Source organism: Procambarus clarkii, chromosome 1 (assembly GCF_040958095.1).
Source record: "Procambarus clarkii isolate CNS0578487 chromosome 1, FALCON_Pclarkii_2.0, whole genome shotgun sequence".
Classification (NCBI taxonomy): domain Eukaryota; kingdom Metazoa; phylum Arthropoda; class Malacostraca; order Decapoda; family Cambaridae; genus Procambarus; species Procambarus clarkii.
The window spans coordinates 31368452-31385356 of record NC_091150.1 but is presented as its reverse complement, the minus strand read 5'-3'; the positions used below and the strand labels follow the sequence as shown (position 1 = coordinate 31385356).

Sequence of the window (16905 nt, the reverse complement as noted above, 5' to 3'; positions counted from 1 at the left end):
AGTTTCTTTCATCCTGATACATCTGTTCACCTAGCAGTAAATAGGTACCTGGGAGTTAGACAGCCACTATGAGCTTCTTACTGGGGATGTGTGTGTGTGTGTGTGAAAATTAGGATTAAGTACCTGCCCAAAATGCTGTACTAAAATGTGTGCTAGTGGCTGCACAAAAATGTAAGAACTCTTTCATATATGCTGTGTGTATTATATATATATATATATATATATATATATATATATATATATATATATATATATATATATATATATATATATATATATATATATATATTAGTATATTTTGGTAGCAGTCTTTCCTGTAGACATATATTATTAAATATTACCGAAAAAGTAAGATTAATAATTCTAACACGAATTTTCGTGTTATATATATGTTATATTTTCGTGCTATATTCTACCCACCTCAAGACTCCGCTCCAATATAGAAGCATCAAGAAATATGGACCAATAGGCTTTCTACAAACACTTCTATTCAATACCCATTGTTTGTGTTCTGTCTTGTGTTGATACTTTTAATACCCTATTAATATCCCCTCTTGTTCTGTCTTGTGTTAATGCCACATCACCCCTCCCACCTCACTCAAATGTAGATATAAAATCAGAGATACGTAAGTTCTAATCAGTTGTGTATTTGAGAACTAAAGTCTTTGAAAATGTAATAAGTTTTACGAAACGCGCCCGTGTCGCGTCAGACTAGAAATAAAAATGAATTTTGGAGAGTTGATTTTTGATTTACCTCCAACAGTGAAGCGTAATGTACGAAAGATTGAGAAAATTCGTGTTAGAATTATTAATCTTACTTTTTCGGTCATATTTAATAATATATATATATATATATATATATATATATATATATATATATTATATATATATATATATATGTCGTACCTAGTAGCCAGAACGCACTTCTCAGCCTACTATGCAAAGCCCGATTTGCCTAATAAGCCAAGTTTTCATGAATTAATATATTTTTTCTATTTTTTTTCTTATGAAATGATAAAGCTACCCATTTCATTATGTATGAGGTCAATTTTTTTTTAATAAAGTTAAAATTAACGTAGATAAATGACCAAACCTAACCAACCTTACCTAACCTAACCTATCTTTATAGGTTAGGTTAGGTTGGGTAGCCGAAAAAGTTAGGTAGGTTAGGTAGTCGAAAAACAATTATTTCATGAAAACTTGGCCTATTAGACAAATCGGGCCTTGCATAGTAGGCAGAGAAGTGCGTTCTGGCTACTAGGTACGACATATATATATATATATATATATATATATATATATATATATATATATATATATATATATATATATATATATATATATATACATATATATATATATATATATACATGTGTATATATATATATATATATATATATATATATATATATATATATATATATATATATATATATATATATTATATGTATATATAAAAATGATATCTGACAACAAATATTAAGTAGCAGTATGGGGATATTAGTTAATAAAATAGTATCTGTGTCGGTCAAAATATTGGTCTCGGCACAACTCAATAATGCTCTATTCTGAGAAATCCCTATGTCCCTAGCAAGGGTATGAGTCCACTTAGGACACTACCCACAGGCCAGGTTCTTGCCAACTTTAAGCCTCACCGTGACAAGGAAATTTTAAAATGTTTATACTATGCAGTTTAAAGGCGAAGAGACAGTGGATAGTATATACTGTAGTACAGTATAGTACTGTACCTCAGTCAATCACAAGATTAGCCATTTGTCACTGTTAATTAGTTAACTAGTAACTGCCAGCTGCACTGACTACCACCAGGTGGCAGCACTAGCTATCTTGAGATCTTGAGAGATTATCTTTAGATGATTTCGGGGCTTAGTGTCCCCGCGGCCCGGTCCTCGACCAGGCCTCCACCCCCAGGAAACAGCCCATGACAGCTGACTAACTCCCAGGTATCTATTTACTGCTAGGTAACAAGGGCATCAGGGTGAAAGAAACTCTGCCCATTGTTTCTCGCCGGCGCCTGGGATCGAACCCGGCACCACAAGATCACGCATCCAGTGTTCTGTCCGCTCAGCCACCGGCTCCCCGCTACGCTAGCTACTGCAACATGATCAAGGGAGTTGGCAAATCTTATTACTAAAGGCCAAAGCCACTCGGGCAAGCTCATGGAAGTTGGGACCACAAGGACAGGAATGAGAACAATTGCAGGAGTGCTCAGAATATCCTGTTTGTATCCTGAGATATGCAACCCCAGGGATACCTTTCTCGATCACCCTCATGAGATCAAAATATAGGCCTATTTTTTGCAGTAAATGGTGCCGTGTGATATATACTGAGGTAGGAGGTCAGGTATCCCTCTCTCAATTACCATAATGTGATAAAACCAAATAGTATACTTAATAGTGTTTTTATCTTTCTGTGTAGTTTCGTGTGCGATATTCATTTTTCATGCCTAATGAATTACCAGTGTGCCCAGAGCAGCTTAATTCATGGGTGGGTCTTTTGGAAATATTATGCAAATTGAGTAGAACTTCTGTGTGGATTGAACCTAAACAAATTTTTCACTTGCATGACATAAATCCTGTCATGTAACAAAAATATTGGCTGCAGTACTGTATCAAAAATAGTTTTTTATTATTATATCACACATGCTTGACCTAGTAACTTATTGTTATTTGTTATTGTAATTGTATTTTCCATCTACGTTTCATTAGTTCAAAATATCTAGCAGTCAAGGAGGAAAAGTTATGTATTTCAGTAATTCACAGTGATAAAATAATTTTTTAGACTTTGCATATCTTCTTGTGGAAAATGAGTGATGACAAATTTTCTAGCACAGATGGCTTCAATGTGGATGAAGATGTGTTTTCTTCAAGCACTGAAAATGATGTTAGTTATGGTGAATTGAGCGATTTGGTGCTACACCCATGGACCATATATGGCTCCGTGTCTCACAACGCTCCACTCTTTATCATTCAAAGGTATCTCAGTTATGTTGTAATGAAGGAATAATACAGAAAATTGTACAAATATCACTGAACTTATGAACCTACGCATTATGTTTGTACCGTAGTTGTAGTTAAAATTTAAATATGTGTAATGTATAGAACACAAGTCTTTCCTACATTATACTGTTTTGTCATCATTATATCCAGTTTTTTAATGTAGATTTTTTCTTCTTTCATTCCTTTTTCATGTTCACAGTCTATGGTTTTATTGTGTTTTTGAGCTATTGTGTATATTAGAATTTATATAGTACTGTACTTAACATCATGCAAGCAGTGTTGATATGATCTGAAACAAAGCTTTCTAGTGTCTGATAAATGTGACACATTAGGTAAATTTCCCGCTTCCTTTGAAAAGAGGAAACAAAATGATGATGTGGAGGAATGCCAGTACTGTAATGTACTGTATAGTACAGTATATGGGTCTTGTAGCATGATGTTCTATATCCTTGGACGACAGTCGAGGGATCTGGGTTCAATCCTGGGTGAGACTGAAACAGTTAAGCATTTTCCTCTCACCTGATGCCGCTGTTCATCTAGCAGTAAAATTGTTACCTGGGAGTTAGGCAACTGTTGTGGGTTTCATCATGAGGAAGGTCAGTAGTTGGCCTAGCGGACCTTGACAATCATACGTAGAGACTTCCAACTCGGTCCTGTTCACCTTTGCCAGTGGTATCCAAAAAGGTCATCTACCATTCTGTGGCAATCTAAATTATTTTGGGCTCAGTGGCAGCCATTTTAAAATTATTACTTTCTTGAAGGAAAACTGAAGCATTCAACTTATTATATTTTCCAAATTTCTTTATACAGTATTAATTTTGCATTAATACTGTATTATTTAGAATTTAACTGAAATTTGAAAAAAATAATATCAAAATTATCTACAATTTAATATCACTGGAAATAATAATAATAATATTTCCAGTGTTTTCAACTGCACATTTGATTTCAATTGAATATTTCACTTACTGGTTCTGTATTCTTAATGTAAGAACCAAGGATTAAGTCAGTCATAATTCCCTTCTTGAAAAGGACTGTGACTGTCAGTCCATTTTGAGAGAAGGACCAGGATTGGAACCATCAGTTTGTTTTGTAGAATGAGTATCCATTATGTAGCATATACCTGAATCTTAAATCCTAATCAATTCTAGGTGCATTAATTCTTAAAAATAACTTGAACATAAGCATGGAAGTATATGACACGAACACTGACATGTAGGTAGGCAGATCATCAAAAGAAAATTCAGACATGTAAATGGAAACACAAAAATGTAAACATGAAACACATGTATTTAAACCCAATTTGTTTAAATGTATTTAAACATTAAAAGCAAGCTGCATGTAAAGGAAAAGATCCAGAGATTGAGAATGAAGAACAGGACTACTGAGAATGAAAAAGAAATGTGCGGAAAAGCTAAATGAACAGTTCCAAAGCACGTTTGTACAAAATAAGGATTTCAGAGAGCCGGACCAAATACCAATTCCAGAGCACGCCATAGAATACTTAGAGGTTTCTCAACACGAAGTGGAAAAAATTACTCGGGCTACGAAGAAATAAAGCGGTTGGACCTGATGGAGTTTCACTTTGGATGCTGCGAGAATGTGCAATTGAGCTGAACATTCCACTCCAATTAACATTCCAGACATCCTTGTGCACAGGGAATCTTAGATATGGAAAAAGGGCACGCACAGTACCAATCTATAAAAATGGTAGTCGAGAGGAACCTCTAAATTATAGACCCGTATCATTAACAAGTGTGGCAGTCAAAACACTAGAAAAAATAGTTTAAGCCAAATATGTTGAACACCTAGAGAGTAATGACATAATAACGGTCATACAGTATGGTTTTCAAACAGAAAGATCCTGTGTAACAAATCTACTTAGTTTTTATGATAGAGCCACAGAGATACTATAGGAAAGAGATGGTTAGGTTTACTGTATATCTGAACCTAAAAAAGGTTTTTGATAGAGTTCTAAATAAGAGGCTGTTCTGGAAACTGGAATTTGCTGGAGGGGTGAAAGGGAGACTTTTGACATGGCTGAACAATTTCCTAACTGACAGACAGATGAGGGCAGTAATCAATGTATCTGACTGGAGGAGTGTTACTAGCAGAGTACCACAAGGTTCATATCTTGAACCAGTAATGTTCGTCATCTACATAAACGAACTAGCAGAGTACCACAGGGTTCAGATCTTGAACCAATAATGTTCGTCGTCTACATAAACGATCTACCAGAAGGAATACAGAATTATGTGAACATGTTTGCAAATGATGCCAAGATACTGGGGAAGATAGGAGATGCAGACGATTGTAATGCCCTTCAAATTGATCTAGATAAAATAAGTGCTTGAAGCATCAAGGGGCAAATGGAATTCAATGTGAATAAATGCCATGTTATGGTATGTGGAATCGGAGAAAATAGACCACACACAACTTACAAATTATGTGGAAAGGAATTACAGAACTCTAATAAAGAACACGGCCTAGGGGTCGTTTTGGATAGTAAGCTGTTGCCAGTGGAACACACAAAGAACATTGTGGGAGGAGTGTATGCATCACTTTCCAACTTCAGACTTGCTTTTAATTATATGGATGGTGAAATACTAAAAAAACTGCTCATGACTTTTGTGAGATCAAAATTGGAATATGCAGCAGTTGTATGGTGCCTAAATCTCAAGAATCACATAAATAAACTGGAAAAGGGGGCCATAGCAAGCTAAATAATAGAGGTTGTAATAGGGGTAATAGAGGTTGTATTAAGGGTATTATTATCTGTACCTACCTTGTAATGATTATATACCTGTACTGTACAATAGGGGTATTATTTTATCAATAAAAATACAAATAATAACACAGTAAAATAAGTTGTTCTTCAGGAATGATCCATACATGCAAAAACTAAGCAAAAGGCAAAAAGAAACGAATATTTATGTCACACACACAGAAATCACAATAACGTGGTGCATCAAATGAATAAATCCACAAGGGCTGTGATGAGGATTCAAACTTACACTCGGGATGATCCCAGACACTGCCTTCAAAAGGAAAGGCAATATGGGATATATGCCCTGGAATATCCCATGTCGTGGCCTAGTCGACTAAGGCAGCGTCTGGGATCATCCCGGGCATAAGTTCAAACCCTCATCACGGCCCTTGTGGATTTATTCAATATTTATGTCTTCTCTAGTTTGTGATATCAACCCGGAAGGTTGGTGATGTGGCCATTTGATGTCACATGTAAGTCGTTGACATAGTGGTGCGCGGTGAGGATTCATATGTTCATCTTGGAATTTGTTATGTTTGTTTCATTTATTACAGTTTACACGATGTAGCCATTGTACAGAATAAATTGATTTATCTACACGTAATTTATGAAAACAGTGATTAAGTACTGTATTATAGGTCTACAATGTAAACCTGTTCCTGGCTCAGCTGCAAAGAAGTGTCTTGCAACCCACCTCCTTCGCTACAATTCTGTTTGGGAATGTCATCCAGGCATGGGCTCAAACACTGGCAGGGAAGACTAAATCATGATTTGATAATAACTGCAGGACTTAATACACAATAACCTCGTAATATAGTAAACCATTACAAAAGATAGCAACTCCATTACATATATGTACTGTAGAGATCTAATGGCAATGTTAACATCATTGTATATAACGATGTTAGTAGTCCAGGTGATCAACAAATGATGATGACCATATGCTGAACTTTAATGAAACAATAGCAAATGTAGAGTTGAAAGACATAGCAGTGTATGTAAACACTAGACTCAAACAAATAGACTTGTTAAAACTTATTGATATAATTGTATTACATTTATACAGGTGAATGTGATGCATGTGGGAAGTACTGTAAAAAATGCAGCAGATGATAAACTTCTCCAGAGTATGCGGCGGTTTGCTGATATCCACGGGCCTGGTGCTACAATTGTACTTATCTCAGGGGACTCTAACTTTGCTACAGAACTTTATGATTTAAGATATAGGTAAGTAAAAAGCTTTTATAATTTAGTAACTCACATTAAGAGTTATTTCTGTGGTAGCCTCCTCAGTAGCTCCCCTGAATTTAACTCTAGCACATTAGGGACATTCTAGGCCTATTGCCAGGCCTATTTAATCCAGACTTTAGTGCAGGGTTCTGTTACCTAGTTTGTTGGCTTTCATCTTTCTTGCCTCACCAAAGATGTCTTTTCTGAGAAGTATGGAGTTTTCCCCATTGAATCCTCTTGAGTTACCTCGCCCCCAGGCAGTGTGTAGAGGCTTTGTCATCATGGCGAGGCCTATCAATGAGTTGATGTAGTTAGTTGTATACTAGTGTGTGTTTTCCATGTTATTGACTTGTGTGGTTGTTAGTTGTTTGCATAGTTGCCAAATTCCACATGGGTTGCATTTAGTGATTCTTTCTTATCTGTGGTTTCATACACATTCCCACATTGTCTTCTTGTTGAAGTTAGGTTTTCGACTTGCAGACTGGCATGTTCTCTTGTTTGCACAGGGGTCAGAGCAGTCAGTTTGTTACATCCGGGAGGTTGTTTACCTTATTTCCTCTAGTTAATTGTGACTTGATGAATCTCCCACCTGATTCAAAGTTATACTATGCAACTTTCCTGGTAGTGATTCTTTGTTTCTAAAAATTTATACACCTTCATTTTACTACCATCATTCTGCCTTTGGATTACTGAGTTGCTCTCTTTTTGACATAAAAATATACTATACATATGATAATAACAGTGTCAGTCTGGAAGACTGTGGCCTCCTTGTGAATTCTAACCTTTGCAGTCCAGTCGTTTGCAGTCCCTGGCAGCTGCTGGTGTGATGGTTATAAATACCCTGACTTTATCTATTTGAAGTTTTGGGTTGATTGCTCTTACCCCATTTGTAATTGGTTAAAGCCTGTCTCCTGAGCTACTCTTACTCTGATTGTTGACTGTCCTTTTGGCTTCTGTTTGGCTTCTGTTTGCTCGGCCTCCTGCCTTTCCTATAATTGGTTTAAGTTCTAAACAGCCTGGTCTTGTAGACTTATGGGTGACAGCGTTTGGTATGTTAGGTTCTGCAGCACTATAGGGTCTACCAGAAAAGAAAATTTCATTATATGTATTAAATACTGGATTTTTGGCAGGTTACAGTTCTTGCCTATTAAATAAAGTTGTTTTGAGAGCAGTATATATATCTTTGTATTTTAGAAATGCAGAAATGTTATATTATTAATATGAGGTTCAAATTCAGCAATATTAAATAATTAAGCATATACTTTATGTAATATAAACATACGTGTACTTTAATATGTATGAGGCATTTGTATTATATTCAAATTTTAGTATTACAGTATTAAAACAAAACCTTATACATGTTGTAAACCTTCTTACAGAAAAAATCTTCGTGTGATAATAGTGCATAATGCTCATGCTCAAGACTCGCTTAAACTCTGTGCACATGAGACAGCCTTGTTTTCTGAAGTCACCCAGGAACTACCTCAGAGATCTAAACTTAAGGTCAGTAAGAAATATATATCTATCTGTATGTAATCACCTAAATGTAGTTACAGGATGAGAGCTACACTCGTGGTGTCCCATCTTTCCAGTACTATTTGTCATATAACACTTTGAAACTACTGTGCTGATCGGTTTGGCCTCCACCACCAAAGGCGGTTTGAACACTTGGCTTGTTCTAACCATCTACCACTCTGTTTGCAAAAGAAAACGTCTAATATTTTTGGCACCTTTGTTTCCTTAGCTTGTGTCCTCTGGTTCATGAAGTTGCTGGTTTCAGGAATTCCTCTTTGTCAATTTGGTCGATTCCTGTTAGTATTTTGTAAGTAGTGATCATATCATCTCTTTTTTTTTTCTTCTATTAGTTTTGGCACATTTAACACCTTTAGTCTCTCCTTGTAACTCTTTTCTTCTCAGTTCTGGAAGCCATTTTGTAGCATGCTGTTGCACCTTTTCCAGATTGTTTGTGTGCTTGAGATTTGTGCACCATACAACTGCTGCATATTCCAATTTTGGTCTCACAAAAGTCATGAACAGTTTCTTAGTATTTCACCATCCATATAATTAAAAGCAAGTCTGAAGTTGGAAAGTGATGCATATGCTCCTCCCACAATGTTCTCATACACTCCTCTGGGGACAGCTTACTATCCAAAATCACCCTGAGGTCTCATTCTTTATTAGAGTTCTGTAATTCCTTTCCACATAATGTGTAAGTTGTGTGTGGTCTATTTTCTCCAATTCCACATTCCATAACCTGGCATTTATTCACATTGAATTTCATTTGCCACTTTACACTCCAAGCACTTATTTTATCTAGATCAATTTGGAGGGCAATACAATTGTCTGCATCTCCTATCTTCCCCAGTATCTTAGCATCATCTCCAAACATGTTCATATAATTTTGTATTCCTTCTGGTAGATCGTTTATGTACACGATGAATATTACTGGTGCAAGAACTTAACCCTGTGGTACTCCATCTGTCATCTTCAATCCATTGCCCCTAAAAATCACATGAAACAAGCCCTTGATATTGCTCTAACAAGAGAAATGCTGATTAAAAACACCTGTAAAGCACTTCAAACACACAAAATCACTAACCAAGTATGCTAGGGTATATAACTTTGTTAAGTGATAAACTAAGATACTACTATGTCAATGTTCCACTATATGAGTAATAACCATAATATTACAGCAGGCTGAAAACATGAACCTGGATGGTAAAATTTAAATATTAATACATAGTTATTATTTGGTGGAATCACTGGGTCATAACAGCCATCTCCTCCATCATACCTTACAAGAGTATGGTATGGTGGAGGTGGCATGAAACCACGTTGCCAATGAGCACAATCCTACTTCAGACGAATATCACAGTAATGTTGGTCCTCCAGATCTGCCTTCCAGTTCCACCTTTCATCAGTGCTATATAGTGCACTTCATTTATTTTCCTTTCTTAGAACTGTCCACAAAGCCTTAGATGCATTAGTTCCAGGAAAGAATATGATCCGAATCATGTGTGTCCTTGTGAACTAATGGATTATTTCAGTTATGGTTTGCATACTTTTCTGTGTATCAACTTTAATGGCTGCATCTACAAATATTTAATGAATAAGGTTAGATAATGAAAATTACAAATTTCAGTTTCCCATATTATTTTAACAGAAGCCTCAAACACCACTGATGCACTTAGAAACATTTGAATATAATGTGTTGACTAACAGAAGCAAAAATATTCATTTTTCTTAGGGTATCGGTTTGCGGCGAGATATTTCCATCCGGAATTTACCAGATGGGATTGAAGAATCTGCTATCCGTCGTCGCCTTAATATACTGTCAGCCAACTGCGGTGGTAAAGTGGGACGTGTTCGAGCAAATTGTGCAACAGTTTACTTTCAGACACCTGACTTGGCAACACGGTAAGTACAATTATAAGCTATAAAAGCTTATTTTCTACATCAGCATTATGTGCAGCAGAGTACAGTAGATGAATATGTAACCACATGGATACAGTTGGCAATGGAGATCTTGACAAGTCCTGGACGTCCTGTTCAAAAGCTATAGAACTTTCATGCTGCAAGGCTAGAAAATTATCTGACAGGGGACAGAAGGCCATTTGATCGCATCAATAATGGTGAAATAAAAGTTCATATTTTCCACAAATTACAATGTAGCATTGTATTGCAGCGGCCAGCACTTTTATTTTTATTTTGTTTATTTTTTATATATACAAGAGTTCTTACTTTCCTGTAAAGCCACTAGCACGCATAGCCTAGTAGTACTGTATCAGTTCTGTATCAGGAACCTGTCTCGTGACATGTACTTGTTGAACACTGTGGTTGGAACAGCGCATTCCTTGTTCCAATAATCCTGTATGATGTGCTTCACGGAATGTTTCATAAGCATAAACAGAGCAAAGAACACATACAACTCAGCCACGGTGGTGTCCTTCCAATGTACCATACGTGAAGCAGGTAATAAGCCACCTGCAATAAGTTGTGCTGCATACCTGTTGGTTTCATCTGCAAGATGTTGCATGAACGGCTCATCAAAATAAGCAATAAAATAATCACTTTCAGTCATGTCGTTACCTGTATACGGGAAAGTGGGTGCAACCCCTACATCACTATCATCAGACTTAGGTTTGTGTGGTACAAAATTATCACAGTCCTCCCACACAAATTCACCCGTTCTCCTTGTACTGGCTGGATCAGCACCATGACTGCCATACCTACGGGTGCCATCACTACGGGTCCGTTTTCTTGAACTAAATCTCTGTTGGGCAGGAGTTGAAGCTCTTCAACCTTGTATACTAATAGGGCGAGCAGGGAAAGTGGATGTAGAGGCGACACTGTTATCAGTGTCGTCATGAGGGAAGATATGGTGGCGATTGGCAGGGCGTGCTGCTAAGACAGCAAATCTCCGCCTAGTAACACACCAACGATAGCCGCTACCACTCGTTCATCTATGCTACTTGTATCAGAAGCAGCGTCACTAAACCCAGAAAATGATTCATCAACAGTATCACTTTTGTCAAAAATGGGAAATGACACAGGTGGTGGTGGTGATAATACTGGCAAGGGCGATGACCTATGAGGCTCCACCATGCGTGCCACTCTCCCTGAACAGGACACGCTCGCTGTATTGTCTGCATCCATGTCTTTATCACTCACTGGTATTGGACACTTGTGTTCAGGTCTTTATTGTGTAATGGTTCATCAATATCACTACCCTGTTCTTCTTCAAACAATAATGTGCGAATTTTCCCTTCAGACAGCGATATTTCAATGCCGTGTCCCACAGGGGATTGGGAGCTGGAGGCGTGTGCGTCAGCCATGGGGCAGGGTTAATGTCAGGCGGTGCAATGCTGAACTGAGGCTACCTACAGCCCAGGGGCATTCTGGAATTTTTTTTCAAAATGACTGCCGTTCACTGGAGCCCTCAGGCTTCCATTTTGTACCCAACCTATCGCGTTACGTGTTTTGAATCTTATGATATCTAAAAATTGGATTTTCTCGGCCTGCACAACACCTGCCTCAAGTAAAGTCGGGCGGTGCAGTGCAGTGGTTAATCCTAATTTTTTTCCTGGAATACGACTGGCCAAATCATTTAACAACCAGGTACCCATTCGCTGCTGGGTGATCAGAGGCTACAGTTAAGGATTGCCACTCTGTCAATTCTCCCCGGCCAGAATACAAACCCAGGTCAAAGTCGCGAAGCGCTGGGCGAGTGCTTTAACCACTACGCTATGGGGACTGCTTATTCGTATACTACCTAATTGTTTTTCTAGGTAAAAAAACCCAACAGGGTATTAAAAAATAAATGTGAACATGACAGAATTCCATTTATATGTTAATATGGGAATATGGTAGGGGGGGGGGGGCTCTCTCTGACACAGAGGCCTAGTTACACTATTTGGGAACCTTGAGGCATGACCTGAGGTGACTCAGCACACCTAATCTGCACATGTCTTCCGAGGAAGGAGCATCTCCTAGCTTACATTTCCATTAGTTTGAGTTTTTGCCTAAACATTTATCATTGAATTTCCCCTCGCATCCCTTACTTTTTTGGTGCAGACCTTAATATGAGACTTTCCTGATGATGCAACACATCCAGCACTGAAACATTGAGATGTATGAGTTGAAGTTCCATGGAATCCCCTAACTAGAGGGTAAACCCATGAATCTGGTGAAAATTTTTAATCCTGTCTGAGGGAGGGGAGGAGGGGCATGCAGAGAGCACATTGAAGCCTGATCCAAAACAAGGACCCTCTTCGTAGTGGGGACTTCCTTACCTAGAATGGGAGGCAAGGACACACAAGGGAGTCGCTACTCACCATGCTACATAGAGCCCAAGAATTACTAGAGCCACCAAGAGAAATATGGGCCTTAAAGCCACTGCTACAAAGGCAAAGGTTGACAGCACAGACCTGCAGCAAGGCAAAGGTTGACAGCACCGACCTGCAGCAAGGCAAAGGTTGACAGCACAGACCTGCAGCAAGGCAAAGGTTGACAGCACAGACCTGCAGCAAGGCAAAGGTTGGCAGCACAGACCTGCAGCCCCCCCCAAGGGCAGGACCTGCCACTGCCCACAGAGTCAGTTATAAAAATAGACTGGGAGCCAAAATAACCCTACCGAGAACTTAAACCAAATGAAGGGAACATGAGACACCAGCCTATGTCCCTTTTTTGGAGCCCATGCTGACTATCACACAAACAGGGAGCATGCCAGATCCGAGAAAAGTACCTCGGCTTAACAAACTGGACTGTAAACACCTAACAAGGAAAGGCATACACAACTACAGTACTGACAAAAACATCCACTTGCATGACCCACGTGTATCTTCGGCAGAAGCATGAAGTTTCAACATTCACAAGGAAGAAGGCCAAGCTCAGTAGCAACACAAGTACAAAAATAACTTCTTCACATTCCATTAATATGCTTTGCAGTAGAAGACAAGTACGTGTACTGTTCACTACTTGGAAAAGGACAGCCTATACAAATTGAGAGGTGTTAGGACAAGAGGATATTGATATTTACCTGAATTTACCTGAGGGCCACTAACACTAGTGGTCCTGATGAGGACAGGAAGCCAGTGACTTGTCGAAGGTCCCCCATTTTTGGATATTGAGGGAACCTGTATATACAATCAAGTTGTAAAAATGTAAGAAACTTCTCAAACCTGTATCCCTGGTCAGCATGTGAAATGCATTAAAAGAAGTTGTTAAAGCCGCTTCTCTCCACAAATTGATGTGCAATTACGACACAGAATTTGAATGTCAAGAATGTAATAAGCACAGTAGTTATAAAAGACTGGTTTTCACTCTCTTGTAGTCACTGATAGGTAAGCAGTGAAGTCTACAGTGACGTGGGTGATTTCATGAGCACTTTCTGATGAGTTCCACACAGTAATTCCTTGTCATGGTGACTGAGCTTTGCATATGAGACAGACAGTAACATTACTGCAGGCAGCATCAGGGGTCAAGTACAGTACATTCTGCAAGCAATTCATTTTTTATGATGATATTTGGAATTGTCAAGGTTGCAGAGATACAGACAATATTGATGTACTCTGTGATGGTGAATAGTGGTGATAGTGATGACTTATATTCCATCTACCTTACCATCGTTTCATGTACTTATGTTGCATTTTTGTTCATTTTAAATTAAATCTTGGACAAATCCACAAGTGTTTAAATAATTTCCTCCTCCTGCTATGACACATGTATTCAAGATGATTAATGCTGGTAGCTTATCGAGATGTCATTGCAAGGAAAAGAGAGATATATGTGCTTAGTTTGTAAAAAAAAATACGGCCAACAAACAAAGCATAAACCACATTTGGTAAACAGGGTACTATTACTAAAACACTTAAACTAAATAAATAAATAAGATAAAAAAAGATAAATAAGATAACGAATGTAGACTGATAAAGACGTATAAAATACAGTAGTAATTTAATGTAGGCATGTGAATGATAACAACAGTAGAATCCAAGCAGAGTAGGACCAGTGTGCAAATACTGAGGCTGAGGTAACTTTAATTGTACGCTGAGGAAATGTAAGTTAGATAAACTGTCCCTGGTGAAAACTCGTCTATTTATTGTGCCATCCTAAGATCGGGTGGGAAGCAAAGGAAACATAATGTGGGCAACCATAAATGTAAGCTCTGTGAGTTTGGTAATAGGTTGAGGGGTAGTTTTGGCAGCTGTAAATGCACTATTGACGTAGCTTTCGCAGCTGTAGATGCACTATTGAGGTAGCTTTGGCAGCTGTAGATGCACTATTGAGGTAGCTTTGGCAGTGGTGAATGCACTATTAAGGTAGCTTTGGCAGTGGTAGATGCACTATTGAGGTAGCTTTGGCAGCTGTAGATGCACTAAGCTTTACATTCCTAAGGACAGAGTTGACTATGCAGTCCTGTCGGGATTGCCACAAGGGCAGAGTCCGAGTCTACAAGCAGTACAGAGTACTCTGCATGTACAGAACAGAGTCTAGGGAGTCTAGACTGAAGGTGAGCAAAAAGAGGTTTTGTTCAACAATGAACTAACATAGGACAGGGTTAAGAGATACAAGTTGCTTCAGATTGTAGGCGTGGATCGTTTAATTCCTCTTGTGTTCTAGTTGCAGCCAGGGACGGCTTTAAATTCCAGTTGGTTACTGCTTTACCTGGAATTATCCTGGAATCTATCCATCTACCCATCTATATCCATCCATCTATTGTTCCATCAATGTATCCATAGATCTATCCATCTAACCATCCATCTGCATCCATCTAACTATCCATCTATCCTTCAATCTATCCTTCCATCATTCTGTCCATCAATGTATCCATATATCTATCCATTTATTTTATCCATCCATTTATTCACCTATCCATCCATCTTCTCATCTGTCCATATATCTATCCATCTACTGTATTCCCCCCCCCTCGGTCCCCTCGTTCTCATACCCTTGGTCCCTTCCCCATCCCACCCCTTTATCCCTCCCTATTCGTCCCTTCCACTGCTCCCTATCCCCTTTGTCCTGCCTCCCCCCATTTTCTTCCCTTCTCTCAGAAAATGTATGAGTCTCTTTCCCTTCCTTTCCCCGCCACCCTCGTCATCCTCCGCCCCTCTACCTCTGCTTTGCTTTCTCTTCTCTACCTCTATTTATCTCTACATTTCTCTCTCCTTCAGTATTGCTAATAGTAATAGGAGCAAGTGTCATTGTATTGTTAATATTAAATAACATTTGTGCAGAATATAATAGTTTCTCTTTTTGAATTTGTGGTTTTTGCCTTTAGTTTTCTATGTGAGGGGGAGGGGGAGGGGGAGTGCTAATTAAATTTACATGTTTTATGGGATTATGTCCCTAGTTTAAATAACAAACTTTATGTTGATTTTTCATATACTCAATATATAATGGTGTATATTTCTGTATTTTTTTTCAAAATATTTTCGTAGATGTACTGGCAGGGAGTGCGAAAAATCACTGTCGGAATCCGAATGTAACATTGGCACATTATTCCCTTTTTATTTTTTTATTTTTTAAATTATGGTGACCCTGACCAGCCTGTGTAAATCCCATACCCCAGATCATTCCCTCTACCAATTTAGTTGAGGCTGGCACCCAAGCATCTAGACTCCAATTTTAGAGACAGACAGATATTCTTCCCTTTGACTGCCTCATCCACATTCCCTTGTCCCCCCCCCCCTCCCCTGTATCTCTACTCCTCTTCCTCCACCACTCCCCCCCCCCACTGCATCCCCCTTCTCCCCATTCTCTCATTAAAATTATTAAGAAGCACTGAAACAACCATATGGGTCTCAGAAAGTACAGTACTGTATACTATTATGATCACTAAAAACTCTAGGGAAGTCATCAAATATTTTACACTTGATTCCATGAAAATCAAATGGTGTCTAATAAGTGCTAATATTTCTTGAAGCATTTAACTTAGGCTTACCCTGACCAGCCTGTGTCTGTCCCATACCCCAGACCATTTTCCCTGCAAATTTGGGTGGGGCTAGCCCCAAGCATCTGGTCTCCAACTTTGGACAGACATTCTCTCTGAGAGAGAGAGAGAGAGAGAGAGAGAGAGAGAGAGAGAGAGAGAGAGAGGAGGAGGAGTGAGGAGTGAGTGAGTGAGTGAGTGAGTGAGTGAGTGAGTGAGTGAGTGTAGGGGGATACCTGGTAATGCCAGGGATAGTTTGTCTCATCGCCCCATTCTACCCCCCCCCCACTCCCCCATTCTACTCCCACCCCCCATTCTACCCCTCTTCCTTTTTCCTTTTCCCCACATCTCCCCTTTTCCCCATCTTTCCTTCCCCCCCTACCCCAACTCTCCCACTTCCCTCTCATCTCCCTATTTCTACCTTCTTCCCACCCTACCACTCTTGCTCCCTCTCCTCT

The 16905-nt window shown here is 38.7% G+C and overlaps 1 protein-coding gene across 6 annotated transcripts in view; it reads left to right on the top strand.

The window, feature by feature from the left end:
* The window catches only part of Marf1 (meiosis regulator and mRNA stability factor 1-like protein), an 84746-nt gene that overhangs the window by 25081 nt on the left and 42760 nt on the right, over positions 1-16905 (top strand). For all 6 annotated transcript variants that reach the window (XM_045750533.2, XM_045750918.2, XM_045750740.2 and 3 more), the window contains 3 exons: positions 6851-7011; positions 8394-8517; positions 10262-10431. In XM_045750533.2, the coding sequence (XP_045606489.1) occupies positions 6851-7011; positions 8394-8517; positions 10262-10431 (455 nt within the window). The remainder of the gene's footprint in view (positions 1-6850; positions 7012-8393; positions 8518-10261; positions 10432-16905) is intronic.